This window comes from Anarhichas minor, unplaced genomic scaffold (genome assembly GCF_050575085.1).
Source record: "Anarhichas minor isolate MPS153535 unplaced genomic scaffold, ASM5057508v1 ptg000073l, whole genome shotgun sequence".
Taxonomy (NCBI): Eukaryota; Metazoa; Chordata; class Actinopteri; order Perciformes; family Anarhichadidae; genus Anarhichas; species Anarhichas minor.
This window is the reverse complement of record NW_027466519.1, coordinates 923,295-944,551: the sequence shown is the minus strand read 5'-3', so window position 1 is coordinate 944,551 and position 21,257 is coordinate 923,295. Positions and strand designations below refer to the sequence as shown.

At 42.1% G+C, this 21,257-nt stretch overlaps 1 protein-coding gene across 3 annotated transcripts; it reads right to left on the bottom strand.

Annotated features, from left to right (window-relative positions):
* Positions 1–680: 680 nt before the first annotated feature.
* Positions 681–21,022, bottom strand: hook3 (hook microtubule-tethering protein 3). 3 transcript variants are annotated; one of them, XM_076079503.1, is made up of 25 exons: positions 20,856–21,022; positions 16,637–16,722; positions 16,316–16,388; positions 16,136–16,186; positions 15,847–15,979; positions 15,656–15,723; positions 15,432–15,494; positions 14,836–14,919; positions 13,911–13,973; positions 12,721–12,884; positions 12,490–12,630; positions 12,165–12,252; positions 11,875–11,988; positions 11,619–11,729; positions 11,248–11,332; positions 11,056–11,125; positions 9,448–9,588; positions 9,071–9,158; positions 7,624–7,658; positions 7,369–7,451; positions 7,083–7,183; positions 6,863–6,967; positions 6,609–6,680; positions 5,750–5,886; positions 681–4,173 (listed from the first exon to the last, which is right to left on the bottom strand). In XM_076079503.1, the coding sequence occupies exons 1-25, from the start codon at positions 20,910–20,912 to the stop codon at positions 4,158–4,160; spliced, it is 2,229 nt and encodes a 742-aa protein (XP_075935618.1). In that variant the 5' UTR covers positions 20,913–21,022; the 3' UTR covers positions 681–4,157. The 3 variants fall into 3 exon arrangements, with proteins under 3 accessions (XP_075935618.1, XP_075935619.1, XP_075935620.1); XM_076079504.1 differs by lacking the exon at positions 13,911–13,973; XM_076079505.1 differs by lacking the exon at positions 13,911–13,973 and having other exon boundaries at positions 681–5,886.
* Between the last annotated feature and the right edge of the window lie 235 nt (positions 21,023–21,257).

The following is a 21,257-nucleotide window of genomic DNA, read 5'->3' as shown; positions in this document are numbered from 1 at the left end:
AAGGAGTTTGTGTGTGTGTGTGTGTGTGTGTGTGAGACTTACCCCAAACGTTTTTGTCCTGATCTCTTCCTGAGCGTGTGGCTGGATCTCCAACAGCAGGCCATGGGAACTGGATCTGGCTCATCGTCCCTCCATTAAATGATTTCTTTATTTTTTTGGCCACTTGGGGTCAGAGAGGTGCACAACATTGACTTATTACCTCGTACTTCTGTGTACCTGGCGTATGGAAGTCCAAATATACACTTTGCTGAGGGAAATGACTCGTCTGACACTACGATATGAGAACGGTGAGAGGAGACTAAAACAATAAACCGTTTCTTATCCAGGTATAGCTGGCGAGCGGCCATCTTTTTTTTGCGATTCCAAAACAGGTTTAGCTTTGGAGAAACACTTTTTCATCATTCAGCAGATGGAATATTTATGTTCATCCAGAGGTTTGAAGAACAGAATGTGTGCTAATACAGTTCCCTACATGAGAAGCAAGTATTGGTGCTTCAGGCCGGTCAGCTAAAGCTCCATGAAGCCGAGGGGAGCTGCACATTCAGGCACTAACTCTCTGCCGGTTCATCACAACGCCCCCACATTGTCATTTAATACATTACACTCTGGGTGTGTGTGTGTGTGTGTGTGTGGTATCAGATTGCATGATTTCACACAAATAAGAAAAACAGACAAGCAGCCCGTTTTATACAAGCTTTATTTACAATGTAATTTCCACGTTTTGCAGTGTAGGAAGCACATTTTCATCAACGGGTCCTGATCGGACAGATGCTAAATGAAATCCATCCAACTTGACATGAGTTTTATATTCTCATCCTCAAATAGCCAGACACCTCCTCTAGCACTGCCACATTTAGTATGTACATAGTGTTTGTATACAAGCAATATAAAACTTGGCAAATTGGAAGGTTATTTGCTACTTCAATAAGTAAAGAAACGTTTTCAATGAGTAAAAAAATACAGCAAACATTGCACGCGTAGTGATGCGATTGGGACCTGTTAACAGCCTTGTGTGGTTTGTTTCGTCCCTCTGATACACTTGTGACGGTGCAATTAGCAGTCAGGTAACACTAGGGGGGAAACCGGGTACTCATGTTTAGCTTCGGCATGTAAGTAATACACAACATTATGACCGGGTTTTGTAAAGAATACTGCAATCGTTATTTTGTTCTCAAAAAATGAATATTTGGAGAGGATTTGGGGTTATAGCATTGAACAGTACATCAAGATGTCACCTTTCCTTCTTTATTGAGAAGAAATGGGCATAAATAAGGTCCGAGAATGTCGCAAACTAGCTGGTTTTCTCAGGTTATACTACTGTGATGATCTTTCCCACCGGTATCAGTATTCGCCAGTAACATTTATTTATTTACACAGACACGTATACCGACAAATTACAGTGGCTGACTTGATGGGGGACAAAAGAGGAGAACATATGCTTCCTCTGAGGGGATATTACACAACAGAAAATGTTTTCCCTAACATCCCTGATATGATTTTAAACAGGTCAACCACAATGTGGATGTGTTCCATTATATACAGATTTCTTACCAAACCAATGACTCACGAGGATGGACGGTTAATAAAAAGAGTTCTGTGTAATATAACTTACAGCTGGATGTTAATGGAAAGTGGTTTCCTAAACACAGATTTGGACAGAAACAAGCAGAGAACAAGCCGAAACAGCACGCCTTTTACTTTGCAACTCAATTTACACTGCAACGGCATACTGTGTCGCCGCTCCCTCCCGGAAAACTAATCTCTATTTGATGCCCGAATGTAGAGTCTAAATTTGATCGAGATAAGTTAATCAAACATCTGAGCCGACTTCATTTTGAATGCAATTACGCATGCATGCCTAACAGCTAATGAGCCTTTTCCCGCAGACGTGGCCGCCGTCTTTGTAGCCGTCGCTGGAAAACACTGATGATCGTTTGTAGGGTTAGGGTCACAGTCAAGTGTAAAAATGTGCTTTCTTTTGATGATGAGAAAACATTCCGTTTCAAACAGGACACGTTTTCTAAGAAACTCCTCTTCCTGAAAAGACTGGAGGTAAATGGAACCTTGCACAGTTTTTATCCATTTGTCGCCGACACTCAGCGGCCGTCAATAGATGGATAAAAACACGACACTATTTCAAACCATCTCCTCCTTTTGTTGCATAAGACGAGTATGTAACAGTATCTCGATGTCGCACGGTAACTTCAACTCCATTGTAACAGTACAAGTGGTGATGTAATAATACTGATGTAAAAAAAAACTAAATGTAACAACACTGCTGTACAAGTGCCCGAAAGAATAAATAAGCCATTAAGATAAAAATGCACGGCATGAATTAAACCAAGGTTACACAATAATACATTTATGAGTAAAATAGGTGAAAGTACAGAGAAGAAAAGCCCTCGTTATGCCTCCTTAATGTATGGATATGAGATTAAAAACTGTATTTTTTTCAAATAACACAATAAAACTGGTCTTTAAAAGGTAGTATGCCTTGCTGTCTTTAGTCCTAAAAAGACCGGCCCGTCTTTTTTTTTTTAAATATATTTTAAACAAAGGCATTAAAATTGGAGGATTCAACCATCTCTCTCTTGTGAAAAATGTATGCACTTATGCCTATAATATGCATAAATCCTTAGCTCCAGGTGTGTGTTTTTTTTTGTTTTAAGTCTCTCTCACCCTAATTGTCAACATACCTATACTACGCTCTGAAAATAAAATATAAATAAGACATGTATTTAAAAAAAGCTACACACAGTGTACAGTATGTCTTGCAGCAACACCAGGTTCAGGTTCCTTATTACTGGTACTATCATTTGTGTCTCGTAGAACTCATTCTGTAAACTGCATGTGTAAGCACTCAATGCCAAAATCACATATTTTCCGTTAAGTTGCATTAACAGACCACTGTAGAGGACGGCAGGGTTACTATGAACTGCCTATTGAATAAAGGTTTGATCTGTGATCAACAGGATCCTTTGAGACTGTTGCAGTGGTTTCCCTTTCTACGTTCTTTTTAAATAGTCAGCCCTTTCCAGGCAACAAATTGAATGCACCGTACATTAGCCTGCGTGAGCTAATGTACGGTTCCATTCGCTTATTTTTGTCAGGATATCATTCTATTAAATTAGCATTCATGTTTTATGGTAAAAATGTATAAAACGTGTGACAAAATGCACCGTCCGCAGAGCCTCTTGCTCTTGGCTTAACAGACAACAGAGTAGAAACAGATGCTAGGCGGACATTCAATTCCATTGAAAGAAAAGTTATAAGTCGGCTTAATGGGGGCTTTTATCCCATATTATATATCTGTAACAATGTTATTCATTTTAAAAACACTTAATTTGCCGTCCTATGCTCCGACTGCAATCTGTCCAAAAGCCTCCAGGACGTCCCGGCAATGCCCTGTCCGCTCTCCTTGTTGTACCAACCAATACTTGAGGTAAAACCACTTCTAAGATGCCATCTAGCAACATGTGGAGGAGAGGCTGGGCAGGACCACTGCAGGAGACACACATCTACAAGTTTAATGGGTAGCGTTTTTTTGTGTTATGGAGACTGATTTGCAGGCGACACCTCTTAAATATTTCTCTCCCATGTAAATAGAAACAGATATGTGGGAATATGACATCGAGGTATCCTGAGGCAGCCGGCCAACGTCAAGTTACACATGACAGAAAAAGGCCTATTTGTAGATCAACTGCTTGGTTGGCAGACTACTCTGCTATATGCTGCCCCTGTCCTTGGTGTTAACATGCATTGAAGTGTAACAGACTTGACGCGGTGTGGAAGCACAAGCAGGCATGTCCACGAAGAGCGAGTGGAGGGAGGAGAGGAGAGAAGGGGAATAGGGAGAGAGCAGGAGAACATGAGGAGCAAGGAGCTGGAAGGGTGGGGAAAGGAGTTTAGTTTCTGGCCTCCTTGAGCTTGTCTGGGCGTTACAACGCATGACACTGCAGAGGGTTGTTAGTGCTCATGCTGTTGTTACTGGTGTGCCGGTTATTCGCAGACTCGAGTCAATGCAAAGGCATGCAAACAGTAGGCAGGCAGGTAGTTCATGCATCGCAGGCCTCAGTCTAGCCCTGCCCGGGGGGGGGGGGGGGGGAGACAGGCCGGGCCAGGCCACTCAAGGCTTGGCCAGCTCACTGGTGTGCAGGTCATGCAGTGACATTGCTGTTGAGGGAGGAGAGAGAGAGAGAAAGAGAGAGAGAGAGAGAGAGAGACAACGGTCAGACGGCGGGGTTTGTTAGCTTGAGATTCTGGCCTTGATCTAAACACAAACACAAGCAAACGAACAGGGTCAATTCCAAGGCTTCTGAAAGTCCGTCGTGTTCATAAGAGATCGTTCGTCATGCGGCTTAAAAACAATGACAATGAAAACAGAGTGGAACAATGAATGGTTAAAAGAAAAGGACAGGAACAGCTGCAACAAGCATACCTATTCAAGATGTCTGTTTAAACTGACATGGGAAGCACGGTGTACTTTTCAAAACACCTTGAACAACCTTTTCACTACGATAGCAATCAATGGATTCTAAAATGATACGGAAAAGAACCGAGCTACACAGTTAAACACAACTTCTCGTTGTTGACGTATTAGCAGAAAGGGGCGATCTGCCAACCAAGTCTCCATCCCAGGATCTAAAACTATCTCACGACTACATTTTCCTTGAGCGCTGTCGACCAAATACTGCGGCGCATGTATTTGAAATGTAAGACTATGGCACGTACGGTGACGTCTGAGACTACCTGCTAAATGCTGGTGAAGCTACATGAACTGATGCATTTCCCAGTTTGCTTGACGGTGGCTCCTTAAGAAAGATAGTGAAAACCAGTCAACACAGTTATGTAGAAATCTTTGAGGATTTGCAACTTCTGATAAAACTTCAACAGCTGAAGCAGTAACTTTACGTTTTTCCTCACAATTATTGCTGCACTGATACCTGTTTTTTTTCCAAATCATGAAGTCCTATTAGAGATCATTAAGACCATTTAGCAAGCAAATGGAACATTTACATGAGATGAGATGACTATACATCTTCCTATCTTCCTATGTATTTGTTGCTCAATAGTGCATCTAAATTCAAATAACAAATATAACATGACACGGCAGGAGAGCAACTTATCTCCATTTGAACACATTGAGAATTGCTGTCGCCTGCTGAAAGCTACATCGTAAGAGTTTAAACAGATATCGCAGGACAGAGAGAAACCCGATGAAGGTAGAGATGTGCGTGAATACGGCATGAACAGGCAAGAGCGGTTCCTCGAAAGAGAAATGACCGTGACTTGTCAAGAAGATGCGATTCTTCTCTGCCTTTCGGGGTTCAAATGACCTGCCGGACAAAGGTTTGCCACAGAGTACGGGTTGAGGGAGGTCAGGGAGGTCAGAGAGGAGGTTTTGGGGTGATTAGTCAGACCCTATGGAGTATGCTGGGGTGTTAAAAGGGTTGGAGCCTGGCATCACAGGAGTCAGGGTAAAAAAAATATGCTTTGTGAGGGGAGAAAAAAAAAAAAGTGGTGCGAGATTTTGGGCAGCCTTGCCTGGCATCTCTACCTCAGGGATCTGATCAAGAAGAAAAAAAAAAAAGAAAATCAACAGGCGGAATGCAGGAAAACAAGAACGTCCATTAGAAATGAATGCAAATAGCGTGCCTCAAAAAAAAAGGGCAGGTCTATAGTGTGTAAGTTCGGGGGATTTGTATGGTGGTTTGTGGCGTTATTTTTCTGCCCTGCTGCCCCCATCTACCTTGCGGTAGCTGGCTGGACGTGGCCTGGATAGGAGCGACGTGTGCTGGTGGCTTGTCTCTGCCGGGCCAGGAAGGACTGACCAGAACCGGTGTTGGCAAGTCTGTCTTCAGCCGCCTTCTTCTGCAGAGACATACCCTGAGAAAAGATACGGAGGAAGTCTCATTATTGCCCTTTAATGGTCTTCATCAGGAAACATAACAGCGAGGAGGTGGAGAATCAATAGCAGCGTGTGAGCCAGAGCTTTTAAGTCACCACAGAATCAGCTACCAGCAGTGCGGTAACACAATATCAGTTCCTATTTAACAACTCATGAGCATTAACACCAGCTATCGATCAAATGTTTAACGGAGGAAATGTCAAATATAGAAGAGCAATGCTGCCCTCTGGTGGTTGAAATGCCTTCTTGCATGACTTGTAAATAATGACACCATTTCATGCAATACTTGGCCTACTACAAGAGGGTATTACAAAAAAAAAAAACATTAAAGGCATTCAAATTCAAACATCACACTTTGTTCTTCCACATAGCATTCCACCCACATGTATTTATGTCTATCAAAGGAATAACTGACCGCAAATGATTTCTGGACAATTATTTTGAAATATTGTGTCTGTTTTTCAGTGCCTCATTTAATGTGTTATTGCTAATAACTATCCTTGCGTGAGCTATGTATTATTATGAGTTGAAAATAAATAATAATTTTTATTTTCAAGTAGATATTTGGTTAATTATACATGTGAAAAATGCCCATCACTGTCCTAGATATAATAAATATAACTTAATAAAATGTCTTTTCTTGTCCGATCAAAAGTCCAAAACCTCGAGATACTTAATTCTCTGTGAAGGTCTTTCTCACCATATTGTACCAGGCTGACACGATCAGTTTCTCCTCGTAATCTCTCTGGGTTTTTGTCTTGTCCATCTCTTTCTGTTTGGAGAAAACATAAAAACACACACCAAAAATAAGCAATGCAGTTGTTTCTTTATGTTTTCACACACTTAAACATGCGTCCTTCTCCAGTCACTGCTCATCTATAAAAGGTGACCGGTTAACCCAATTGAGTCCACCGCTTCCCTTACCGGATCATCCAACTTCTAATTCTTGATTACCTCCAATGAGTGCAGCATCCTGTCCTTCTCCTGCAGCTGGTTCTTAAGGGCCTGGACTTCTGGACCTGAACCCTGGTTCTGCTTGGGGTCCAGGGTCCGGATCACCTGGAGCGGACACATTCAAATCACGTCACGTACACTTTCTTGTTGCCCTGCACCCACAGCAAGCCTCCCTGGTTACAATGCACCGTGCAAGAGATAAACCTATGAATATACTCACACTCTTGGCCTTTTCCAGGTATTTCTTGTATCTCTCCTCCATCTGCTTCATGTCTTCATCTTTCTTCTTCAAAGCGTCTTCCAGCTCCTCCACTCGTTGGGCTGAGAGGCAACAACATGAAAGTTATTTTTTTTGTTTATTTGTCCTTTGCTACGAGAATGCACTGAGCTGTAGCACATCATACATTGAATCATTTAACATTCTAAAAGGATAAGAAGAGGTGGTCAGAGAGGATGGAGGTCAACGGGCTTCAACCGCACTTCACACATTGAGAGTTCAAACTCACAGCTGGTGTTGTATTTGGGCTCTATGTCGTCGATGAAGGCGTTCTTCTTCAGTAACTCATTGTTCAACTCTCGTAGCTTCTCCCTGATGAAGAGTACAAAGCACCAACGTCAAAAACATGTTTTTCAGGCCCGGTTTTGTCGATTATTTCATACTAAGCATCCCAGAAGTGAATGAAGAGGACATTTCTAATCTATTTACTTCGATTTTGTTTATATGTAAACATATTTCTGGGTTTGTAAAACAGGGAACTTACATGTGCTCCTCGTATTTCTTCTTCAGGATGGAAGACTGAATGAAAAGAAAAACAAATAATGGATATATTTTACAACATATTCCAACCTACACAACCCACAGATACAACTTAAAATAAAAAAAGACTAGAAACATTCAAAGAGACTCTGTTGGATAAATGCAGGAGTTGCAAACTCCAGTCTTGTCCATCTGTATACCTGCAGCCACACGTGTGTGTGCCAGGCTTGTTCTCTCGCTTCGTTGAAAAGTTGTTATTAAAAAGGCACCACAATGTAAGAAGACCCTGCACATGTCCCTTCTCATCCAACAGGGGGAAGTGTGGAACACAACATGTTTGGGTAATGTTATCATGTGGTATTTAACTACATTAATACATCTAGAATTTCAGTAAATGAGGCAACCAACAGACCCTAAAACCAATACTTTGGGCTGGGTGATGAAGTGATTCTTCAGGTTGGAGGATCACAAAGAATGTTTACAATTTGAGGATTGTTCTGGTTCATTTTTTTGTATGTTCTTTGATTCTGTATGTAAAATGATGAGAGAGCAGAAATCTGCAGAGTATCTCTAAACAAGAATTCAAACGGCGTGGAGGAAAGAGGAAAGCTGGGTTTCTAGAGAGACACAAAGAAGACACCAAAGAAGTGATGACAGACGCCTCTCTACTGCAAACAGGAAAGAGAAGAATGCAGAATCCCAAAAAAACATAGCGAGCAAAAAAGTAACTACGTACTCCTTCAGTGCAACAACTCAGTGTAACAAATGCATGAAGTCATCCTATAACGTATGCAAATGTGTTACATTGCGAGTTATTACACGTTTGTTTCATGAAGTCAAACAGCTGACATCTTGAAAGAACAAAGTCTAAGAGAGGGAACTGGTCAGGAATCACAAAGTTATACTTACTATGGTCTGTGAGTGGAAGCATTATTTGAAAAGAAAACGCACAAGTATTTCACCGAGAGGCAATAATCATCCACGCCATAATCTGTCAACATTTTTTACACCCGACCTTTGACACACCGGCTCCTTCACTGACTATATTTGTACCTAAAAATGTACTTAAATAAAAGGTCTTCCTAGATTATTCCTCCATAATTGTGATGTATTAAATATAGATAATTATTTCTATTCTCTGCATATTGCTTACTTGTTTTTATAAACTGTACTGCTTCTAAAAACACTGAAAGTAAGTAGTCAAAATACTACAAATAAGTAGAAAAGGTTAAAAAGACAGATGGTCAATTATGTTAATTATACTCATTTGGCCTTTTCTCTTTTTAATGTTACTTTTTAAAATCAAAGCCGTGAGCCTTCAAGAGGAGCGGCGTACTGCAGTCTTGTCGAACATCTTTGTTGTTTTGATGGGAATGTGTGGTTGTTGCCAACATTTCAGCTGGTATCAGAGTCATGCCTCCACAAAGCAGAACAAGCGTATCGTTCCTTACATCATCTGCTTTGGAACCCTGCTCTTGGAGATTCTTGTGCAGCTCCTCTACCTGACCCTGTTCCTCCATCAGGCGCTGATTGATTAACCTAGATAAGAAAAAAAGCACAAAAGACCAGTTTGACGAACAAGTTTAAACACAGCAATGAGCAGAGAAGCAGGCCGCTGACTAAAAGGTCATCGACTCAAATTCCAGTATCGACAAATTAAATAAATAAAAACCAACACAGGGAAACACAATCAGCCCTCAAAATAAGATAGTGAGCACAGAAGGAGAAGATGCATTCGTGTTTTCATAGGCAAATAGAAAAATAAGTCAGCCTCCAGTTTGTTTGCCGTCGCTGCTAAATGCTCCCAGGTTCTGTGCTCTCTGCTGACCTGTTCTCCGTCTCCAGTTCATTCTTTCTCCTGTTGGCATCCTCCAGTAGACTCTGCAGCAGAGCGATCTTCTCATTGTCTGATCCCTCCTGGGCCAGCTTCAGCATCTTGTTCTCGTGCTGAAGATGAATCAGATGTTCTCTGGAAAAACACATTGGGACCGAAGCAAGTATTAATTCCAAACAACACTGATCAAACAAAGTATTGATTGCTATACCTGTACTCACAAGCAGTATACAGAATATTGTGAGAACACATTGTTGCATGCATTGTTCTCTGTATATTTATCATATCTGTCCCAAGTTACTATTTGACACAAACTGTGCAGCAATCAGTAAATATAAGGTGAGACATTATAATGTTATTAGCACTGGGGAAACTCAATAGATTCTACATAGACACCTTATGCAAATAGATGCAACACACCTGCTGGTTTAGTCTCGTTAATACTAAAATATTTGCAGCAACGAGACTACTGTACTGCTGCTGTAATGCCTTCAGACTGACCAACAGTGCATCCTCAAAAAATATAAATATATACACTTTGAGATGCCCACTCTCGCTCTGTTCCTTCAACTGTAAGGTGGAAAGACGGGCAGAGGTATTTGAGATACTCCCCCCCCAAACAGATAAGATGTGTTATGTCTCGGATCTGTCTTTTGATAGTGTTGAGCACAGTCTGTCTCCTGGTTCCTGTGTTTTTTTTAGGGCGTGGCTGCCGACTCCTTTTCCAACTAAAGCACTGACTGAATGTTTCCAGATGAACTCACAGCCGCTGGGCTAGCAAAGGTCGGGCCAGGGAAGGCAAAGGAAGACTAGAGAAGAGGTTCCAAAACAGCTTATTGGGAAAATATTACAGCGACGGGACCGGATTTCTTTTGGTGGAGTTTGGAATCCTACCCTGCAGGAAAGTGAGAGACTTACTAAATTCCAGCTGTTGTTCATGCTGTTTTATAGTTTAGAGGAAACTGAGCCACAGGCGCCTTTCTGTCAAAAAGGCACATCCTGGTTCAGTCTACACACTCACTGTTGGGTTGGGTGCTGAACTGACAATCACAAGTGAGCATGAATCATCAATTTTGTATTTCAACCACAGTTATTCTCTTTAGATATCTCACATGAAACACTGCTATTGCAACATTTAACTTCCACCCCTGCAAGCTTGCAGGATATGACATCACCTCAGGCCACAACAGTTGAATCTTACTTTTACCTCCAGAGAGTACTAATTAGTCTGGACTGGGTTAACTCAAGTACTGTATTTTTCTATTAGTAACTTTAAAAGGATTTCAAAGTAAATCCATATGTATTTTGGTTAACGCACGTTGAAGAAAATCCAGGCACAATATGCTGCCGGCAGAGAAGCCAGCCGCCCTGGAAAGCAGCAGTCAGGCTGATGTAACTCACACACAACTGTTACATAACTCGCTACAGAGACGGTTCTTTTAAAGCCAAAAATCATCCACTTAAAAACAGCAGAGAGAGACGCCCAGAAACCATCTGGCTACAGAGTGAACACACACACACACACACACACACACACCCACATCCACACACGAACAGTCTGATGTGTGTCTGGCACGCAAGTTGCAACATTAAGTGGCATACCGAATCTCTGGGGTGGTGATCTCAGCAGCCAGTGAGTCGGAGCCGTCGTTGCTGACCATCGGGAACAAGCCTTTAACAAACAGATGGTACCGTGAGTACAGGGTGACACCAAATATTTAGGCTTGACCAAGTACATCGTAGCTCAGCTCAGCTATTCATATTTAGCCACATGTTTTTTTTCCCCCATTGTACCTGATGTGAGCTGTCCCTCCTGGGCTTGGACACAATGGAGCTCCTCAATAGTCTCCTTCAGAGAGTCTCTCTCCGTACGCATACGCTACAGAGGGAGAGAAACACGTGATGCAGAAAATATGATGAGAAACAGTGCAGGGTTTGCATTGAAGCCAAAAGATGTGCATCTGTCAATCAAGTAACTCTAGTAACTCTGTTTAGTTACTAGAGTGAAAGTTATGTTCAGCCTTTGGTCTTTCTTGTAGAACAAAATGATACAACACAAAGTTAGGCACACTGCAAAAACATATGGTTGGATATCTCTGTGAAAAATGTATACTCATCAAAAATACTGTACCAGTTCTTATATTAATACAATGAATTGTACATACATCTTTTTCTTTTTGTAGAGAGTCCACTTTCTCTTTGACGCGTTTGTATTCAAACTCCATCTTGTCGGCCTTTTTGGACTCTTCTGACAGTCTGTTCTGAAGTTCAACCACCTGTGCAGAGAAAGGGCAGACAATGGAAATACATTATCTCTTAAAATATATGTGTGTGAGTATTATATAATAACAGCTTTACAAGTTGGGGTACATCAAGCCAAGGCTCGTTCCATGCGAGTCAACACGGCCGCTGGTTGCTTACCTGTCTCTTGTATGTCTCCAGCTGGCCCTTGGTGGCGTTCGCCTTTCGTAGCTCTTCTTCCAAACCGACGTTGCTCTGCATCAACACCGTGTTCTTCTCCTCCAGAAGCTTATTCTGGAAAAGAGCCACAGGAATGTAAACTGGATTTGTTCGTAACTCGGACACACAAACACTGCCAGTTGTTAGAATAACACTCGGTGATTCGTTAGATATTGATTGAAACTAAATGTTTGTTAAAAAATAATGGACACTGAGTGAGAGGCATTAAGTTATTGCTGCCGTCTGCGTACCTGTCTCCTGAGAAGACCCATGTCCTCCAGCTTCTTCTTGTAGTGTTCCACTGTGCCCTCCAGCTTTGACACTTTGTCTGATGAATGCCTGGGGAGGGAAACAACGGGCACTTTCATTTTGTGACGTTACATTTAGAAAGAAGTAAAGGAGACAAGTCTGAAATAACAGGATAGTTGTTCAACAATACATTTGTCTTTCTTCATCTCCTTTTTTTCTAACTCATTCTATTTCCATTTGGCATCTCTTCACTTGTTTAGCGTTTAGCTTGCTTTACTCTGGTACTCTCAGTGTGTTCAGAGCCAAGATTTTGCATCCCCTTCTTACCGGAGGACATCCATCTCGTCCTTGAGAGACTGCGCTTCATCAGCCAGAGACGCAAGCTCTTCATTCTGTGACTTCACATCCACAAGTTCCTTTTCAAGCTCTTCACAACGGATCCGGTAGTCGTCTTTTGATGCCTCCAACCTACACAGAATTAGCAGTAATCATCTTTAAAATCTGATTTTTTACTCCAGCATCAGTCAATTCAACTCTCTCCTTCCATCAACTCCATACCTGAACGTTTCTTCCTGTAGTTGCTCCAGCTGTGTCTGTAGCTGGAGGTGTCTGCGTCCCGCAGGGCTGTTTATGTCCTCTATGGAGTCGGACTGGTTGAGTCTCTCCATCAGGACCTGGTTTTCTGCGAGTAAACTGCTCTTCTCCTCTTGCAGGGCTGCCACCTGTGGAAGGGACGCGAGCGAACAGGAGGGCAAAGAATGGGAACGCAAGAAGAGAAACCAGAAAGGGCAGGAAGACATGGGTCCAGTCGTGAGATAGACGGGGATTTGGATAACAGGAAAGGTGAAAAAAGGGGTGGAATGGAGGATAGAGGGATGGAATGTTAAAGAGAAGAGAAGGAAATAAGTTAGTTCTTCAAATTGTATCTCTCAAACTGCTTATATGTGAACGCAGCATTTTCTTTACGGCATTCAATCCATTAGGTTATTATACCGCAGCATCGCTTCTGGTAACAAAGCAAGCGCACACCAAAAACACTTCAACGGGGCAAACCAACAAACTCCAAAGAGGGCTACATATGGTTTGATGTTGCCTTCTCAGCGTGATAGACAGGGCATCAAACTCCACACCAAGCAAAGCAGAAGCTCATCTGTGCTTTTAAATGTGCCACCAATGATAGAAATGCATTACTGAGTCTGTTGCATCTCCAAACACAGGAACTGATCTTAATGTTTTTGTTAAGAGGAAATAGAAACATTATTATTTTGATAAAAAGGTTCTTGATGTGCACTTTTTTTTTTTTATTCAGGAAAAAAAAATGGTAACGTCACATAACAATAATATACAGTATGTGTGATATTTGTAACATTTGACATGTATTCAACAGTTTTGCCAAGAAAAGACAAGTGGACAGTGGGTTTCCCCCCCTCTGTCTACTGTTGCTGTGGGAGAGCAATGAAACACACAAGGGTAAGAAGACAAAGGACAATTAGTGAAGAGGGGACAACTGACACACCCACACCAAACTGCAGTTGTGGCTGGTGTGCCCCATGAGGACCATGTGTACACACACATGCACAGATAACTAGTAGGAGGGGGATCTGGGTTCCACAGGGGGATGCTGTTGCAAGCAGACTGAAAAAAAACCAGGACTATTAGACACACCACACACACACACATATCATCATCATCATCATGGATGGATGGATGGAAAAAAGAGACAGAAAGAAAAGAAAGTTTGGATTTACCCTCTCTTCTAGCTCATTAAACTCTAACCTCAGTCTATCACGCTCCTCTTGGACATGGAGGGCCTTTAAAGCAAGGCACACAGTGATGAAATAGTGAGGAAATGAGAGGAAACCGATTCAAGACAGGAGAGCAGGTAACCCTTTAAATCACAGCTCCATTTCTTCTGCAATATGTGTCTTAATGTGCGTAAATGGAAATAAAGATGTTCATTATGATCATCTGCTCTGAAGATAGAGACATAAAGTGAGTTAATCTATTTTAGCAACATGCTATCACGTAAGTATAGGGAACTCAAACCAGATGCGTTACAGTGTAATTATGCAAAAAAAGGGAGCTGCTTTTAAAGTGCAACCAAAACATAGCTGTAAGAAGTACGACACAATCAGTTAGACGCAAAAGAGTTACAAAATAAAGCTAAAAGAAGTGAATTAAAGTTAGTTATTTGTATGTATACCTTGAATATGTTCCTGCTAAATATACAGTTACTGTACATAAGTGCTCATTCATCTTTTCAGTGTCACATTGCATCATCATTGCACAGTTATAATTGCTCAAGGCTAATGAGTAATGCCTGACACTCAACAGCTAAAATTATGCAGCTGTATTTTCTTAACAATACCAATATTTTTAACACTTTGGACATTATATGATTATCATTCCATAAGACATAGACCTAAATAGTCCTCTCATAATGACCGGCTGCATATACTAATGTTGTCCAACATTATTAATGTCAATTATTCACATACTCACATTTTAATAGTGTGCCATTGTGATAACTAACTGACCTCGCCAGGCTCACTGGTGGCGTTGTGTCTTTCAGGTTAAAGGATAGGAGTATCTGAACTCTGTGCTATGATGATGTCTACGACCAGCAGTCAAACAGCCTAAAACATGGAGGATTACAAGTGCATTAAAACCGACCTGCATGTCAAGCTCACGACACCTCTGGGCAATCTCTTCCTTGGTAGACAAAGCATCATTCAGCTCCTCTGCCGTCTTCTTCAGCTGAGAAACAAAAGAAAAAACGAAACAATAAAAACCCTAAAGATTGTTTCATTTCCACACAATGTATTGTCTACTTGGATGAGACTAAAGAAACAAACATGTATAACCTCAAGGAGATGTTGGATCAAGGACTAAACAAACATCTACCCCAAATAACAGTGTGAGATGCCTTTGAGGCAGTTTGTACTCTAATGATTGCTCAACAGCAGAGCGCTTGTGCTGATGCCAGCTTGTTGAAACACCCAGCTGTTTTACAGGTCTGTGGCCAAAAGGGAGGAGGGTATAACATCGGTAGAGGCAGAGATCACGTTGGTGTTGAGGTTTCAGTGGAAAATCCAGATACTGGAGGGAGTCTGTGTGCGAGTTTAAAGACTTTGACGTGTGAATGTTCAATATTTTACCTTAAAAGTTACATTCAAACTTAAACTCTGTCTGATCTGAGAGCATTGTGGTGGCGCCGTTAGAAAACAGACAATAAAAAGCACCACGGTGAGGTTTTATAGTCTCCATACCTGTCTGTCTAGATCCACATACGAGTCTGTTCCTCCCATCACTGGAGTCTCGTTACTCATCAGCTGCAGGAACACACAAAAACAGGTTTACGGGTTGGAAGACGTTACGTGTACACGGCAGCAAACTTGTTACGCCTCGGTTCAGTCATGACGACAACCAAATCTGATCAATCCCACCTTACTCTCATCATTAATCTATTGTTGTAAAAAGCAGGTTAGTTCACCTCTTGGATGGCCGTCATAACAACATGCTGCACCGACTCCTCCATCATCATTATGGTCTGGATGTATTCTAGAGAAGTCGACAAAATAATGGGGGGAAATTCAAGAATCTGAGTCAGTTGGTATCAGCATTGTGATATCACCGAACATTGTTTTCTAACTACACATCGCACATAGAGTACGGGACGCGTACCTTGTTTCTGTTCACAGTTGACAGCACAGCCCAGAATAAGCTGAAGCATCCTCCCAAGCTCTGCCGGGTCAGAGTGCTCCCCAATAAGGTTGACATCTGGTAGCGTGAAGTCGTTGATGTGCTGGCCTAAGATCTAGACGGGAAGCAAAAAGCATTTTAATAAACAAAACTGGATTATCATGGTCTGTGGTTGTGCTAAAGGTTTTAAGGGTAGTGCCTGCAGTCACAACTTGTCCCGACGAGCGACACATGGGCTCAAATCAAAACGAATACAGTAGATTCTTCTTACCTCCTGGTTATAGTCTAGGACGCCTTTCAGAACTTTCTTGAGATTGCTGATCTGAAACAAGAGAGAGCTTATGTAGAAGTTTCATTCAAACTTGGAAAAGTCTGCTATGTCATTCGCTGATGAAGAAGAAACTGGCCTCACAAAACATAAACCACACACACTAATACAACGTATTCTTACCTTTAACCTCCAGTTGTCCCCAACCTCTGGTTTGATTCTACTAATCCAAGCGTCGTTGAAATGCACTACATCTCTAGAAAGTTCAGATGGACAAGAGAATAGCGCTTTAGGGAAGCTGAATGAGAAAAAGGCCGACAGTGACGGAGTCTCACTGAATGTTTCAATACGTTTATTGTGTTTACTGTACATTCTAACATATAATTCAGTCTGCTCGGCAATGACGCATCATGCAACCAACAATGTAAAATACCACAAAAAGAGAAGTATTTTTTTTAGAAAGATGCATTTTCTCATACACCGAGGATGAAGAGGACAACTTACATTTTCTGTAGCGCTTGGGCCATGACGATACCGCCCGTCAAGTCGTCTACTGTCTTGCATGGAGCCTCCACTCCAAAAGTCTGGATCTAAACAACAAACAGACAAACACGTGTTGAGTGCTGGGTCCTGCTACATTTCTCCCAACTTTGCTTGTCCTTCTTGGTCCATTTCCATCTCTTTTTTCCGATCCTTTTATTCTCACTTGGCAAGTCATTGTTCCCTTTCCATCCTTTATATCCTTCTTTATCACTTTTCCTCCAGGCTTAAAGTCTGTTGCCCAGACACACAAGTTCATATTTTTCTGGCCACGTGCCAAAAGGAGGGGAAATTGAGAGCAGGAATGTTGGAATTCTGACAGAAGGAAAATGACGAGGCTTCAATTCTGCCTGCACGTCGTTCCGTCGGTCTCACTTTTCATTACGTGGCTCAACATGCAGCTCTCGAGCCCCGAGTCACAGACTTACCAAGAGCAGAGGGCGACAGACAAGGTATTCAGACAAAAGTGTCCGAGAGACGGCCTATCAACACAGGTTGAACCCTGACGAAGCTCTCCACATGAAGCTATTGGGTGGAAAAGAACGGAGCAGAGGGCTTTAAGCGAGACTCAAGCTGGACGTTAATGCATCCGGACACATATTCAGCTCGTCATTGTGTTCGACATTAAACTAGTATAAATATTTCCCTGTGAAAAGCAGCTACAAGTGTTGAGTAGGCCATAATATGCCAATTGCTTGGTGTTGTGTCCACTAATATTAAACTACTGGCTGTAGAACATTTCCTCTTGAAATAAAGATGATGCAAGAACACCTCCAATGACTGTGTGGCCGTAATCTGAGCAGCAACACTTCCGAGTGCTCGATAATATCCCTTATTAGCAGAGACAGAGGTCAGGAAACAAGAAGACATTCGACACGGTACACAATCAAGGACACACTTCACATGGCATGAAGTCAACATGACACACAAAACAGTACACACCCAATCAGTTGATAAGTTCAGACAACCTAAATGTTTAATTTAGATTCTCCACTGGACATCAAGTGTACAACCTCTGCTCAACTGTGAACCTTAAGAAATGTTGCCTTTCAACTATTAAACATGGAGTAAACTGACCCAATAACAACAAAAACATTTAAAATATCCTAAAGTGGTTGAGATCGTCTTCTAGGAACCTCCACTCAAAGTTGTACTGCTCCTGAATGACTGCGAGAGCTTTCAAATGACTGACTCGTCAACAAGAGGACACCCTCGGTGCACCCGATCTAAAAACATCTGTATCATTATTCATATTTCAACTAACTAGCTATCACTGTTTGATACACCGTTTGTTATGTCCGATTACATAACACAGGTTACCAGAGACTGAAGAATACCTGACCCACTCCAATTACCCTGCCAAATTGAAACTAAAATCTAAAATGTATACGACTCATCACACTCAAGTCTACACCCTTCCTGTGATGCCAAGTTGTATTGTGGAGTGGGTTTACATGCTGACTTCCTGTGTTTGGATACTAACACAATAGTAAGCAACACTGTTAAATTAAATCAAATTAAACCGAGGCATGTGTTGAGGTCCAACACATCCAGCTCTGTTGCATACAAACAGTATTGCGTCCCCCTTTGACAGAGCTCTATTTTTACACCCTACACTATTGTCCCCAAGCAGAAATAGGTTCGCATTGCCACAGCTCCCCCATGCTTGGACTGCATGCTCGGTCAACAAACCTGTGGTATACATGCTGTACTGGAATACAAAGCCTTTAAACAGAATGTATGCCCATGTGATGTCTCCTGAAAAGCCACAGTGGAGCAGTGCTGGTGACTTCCTTTATGCTGTGTGTAGGACATTGTGTCGGCACTGGCTGTCTGTAAAAGAAGCCCCATTTTTGCCAGCTCTGTTTCAATTATAAAGCAGCATACACCGCATAACATACTGTACTGTTTTATCTGCACAGTGTCCTGTTAATGCCCACTCTGTGTGTGTGAGCTGCAATGTGATGATTGAAAACCAATTAATCTGGATACAGAGCATCATGTGATCGGAGGGATTTTGAGGTTCTGGTTCATGTTCCCAGATTACATTCAGTCCACTTTGATCACATCATCCATAGCAATCTGCTTAAAGGGAAGATAAGAGGGCTAAGTTGAGTTTAACTGAAGGACGTTCATGTCTGACAGTGTGTGAGACCTAAACAATTTCACGCAGAAAAAGCTTCACCAAAAGCTGCATTTTCCATTAATACCCTTTCAGCTTTCTGAGTCACATGCACAATAACTGCTGAAATGACAAAAAAGGAAGCGTTTGTGGAAACAGTTGCAAAGGAGACAGTCTAGCTGTGGAGAACACTTGTGTCACATGACTAGGACGAGCGATCAAAGGGAAGCAGATACTTTTACCTCTCAACTATAATGTCCACATTAGGTCTCATCATACCGCATATCTGTCAGCTCGTTGTTTTGATTGTATGCGTCCAAAAGGAAGACCAGCATACCAACGCCACACATGCCCACCATGGACAATTTTGACGGTAACAGTAAACGAACGTGCTTGAGGTGCCAGTTAAAGGGGTTTCAGCTACAAAGTGATGTGCTACAAAAACAGCCAAGAGACAACAAAATGCAAGCAATGCACCTGGTTGCTTTGCTGATGTGTGATCCAGTGCATCATTTCGGTGTAAATGTCAGACATGATTCTTTCTCAGCAGTGCTGCTTTACTAGTTACTAAAGTTATAGGGCACATTTGTAGGAAAAGCTTAAATACAGTTATTAACACACCTGGTGAATTTACATTAGCATGAGTATTGATAACTGAAATTACAAGATATCTGATGCAGCTGGGGCCACATGAAGAGCTCTGCTTGATTGAAATTAATTTTCTATACCAAACATACTATTCCACAGAGGTTTATGTGGGGGGAAAAAATGAGGCATCGTGTTTTGCCAAGTGACTACAATGTCGTGAGAGATAATTTTTCAAGAGCCATCAGCTGAATAACATGGCTGACAGCAGATACTAAAGTCTAAAGACAGTTGCCTTGATATCTCCACTGCTATTTCGCAAGAGGTACAGCCTCATGCACGTCAGCAACAATCGGTCACACTCAGTGCTGTGACTTCACAGTTAACAGGTATGTGAGGAATGTTTGCCAGCGACATCACTACGAGGAGCATGAAGAAAGGAAACAAGAGGCGGAGGCATCAGAGATGAATGTACATGTCGCATTAACCCACAAGCTTAAACCCACAAGCTCTGACGTCTCAATCTCACAAATTGATTTCCAGTATGACTATGTGGCATGTAAGGGGCTTGTACTGAGCTCTAACTAAAACCAGCCCTACATGCATGTTTTCAGCATGCACTGCTGTCATTTGAGCCAGTAGTGGATGGTAGAAAACATGGAAGTACCCATGCACAGTTTCGATCAAATGATATGTCAGCATTCACAGTTCTGTGCACATCTGAGTAATGTGTGTGATGAAGGTTGAAGCATCACAAAGGATGTAGTCAGTATTAGTATTGCCTTTTCCCTGTCTAACAGTCAACATTACAGTTAAGAGACTGTGGACTTTTCTTTAGATGCGTGTGTGTTGTGTCCACAATACAAACATGCTACAAATATGTATCATGTGATCCTGATCTGATGCCCCTTTTCCACTTGGTTGCTTACACATCCATACAAAGATTTAGGGTATCGTTACAAAGCCAAGCCCGGGATGCGATCCTGTATTTCACTTCTTTTTTTTTATCAGGAGCAATGGGGACGAGAGATCAGACATATTTATACATTAGGCAACAATGGCAGGAATTCAGACACCGAGGTGTAACGTTGTATGCTCAATCCAGAGGAAAAAGACGTCGCTAAGAAAGCGATAAACCATAACAAGGCCAATGTTTCTGCCGTTACATCCACCCCGTTACAACACACAGACAGAGCATCAGAAAGTTGAGCTAGCTAAACACCCGGCTGTACAGGGCTAGAACCAAAGGTATGTTCATGGCTGGGTAGAAGGCTTTCCTGGCAGCTAGCAGACAACACATCAGCGGCTAAAGCAGCAAACAGCTGGCCTGTATACGTAACCAACGTGAGCCTGTGTGTCATTTTCCTCTAGCCTGCCAACGTTACCGCCGCTAGCTCATCGAGCTAGGAGTATCCTCGTACGCTAGCTAGCTAGTCAGTGGAAATAAACCCCCGAACTTCATGTTTGACCACCTACCCATGTCAAGAGGCTTTCACAGAGTTCCATTCGATCCAAGGGCCCCGATGTAGTCATCGTTAACTAACGTAAACCGACTTTGCGTGGTGTACAGAGCCTGAAGTTAACAGTCGGCTTCATGTAACGTTACTCCCGATACCTCTCAGTCACGTCGGCCAATAGTTGGGTTCGCTGCTTCGCAAGTCCGGCGTCTGCCGGGGGAGGGCTGGGTGGGCGGAGTCTGCACTTCATATAAAGGGAAAAAAAAAAATCCATCATCTGAAATGTTGCTTTGGGACAGGAATGGCAATGGCATGGAGCCCAACAAGCTTGGTAACACAAATATGAAGCTGTGTGTTGAAGGTTGCACTTACAGCCACTTTCAAAGGCAAAAAACAAGGACTTTTGTAATGTATTGAATAA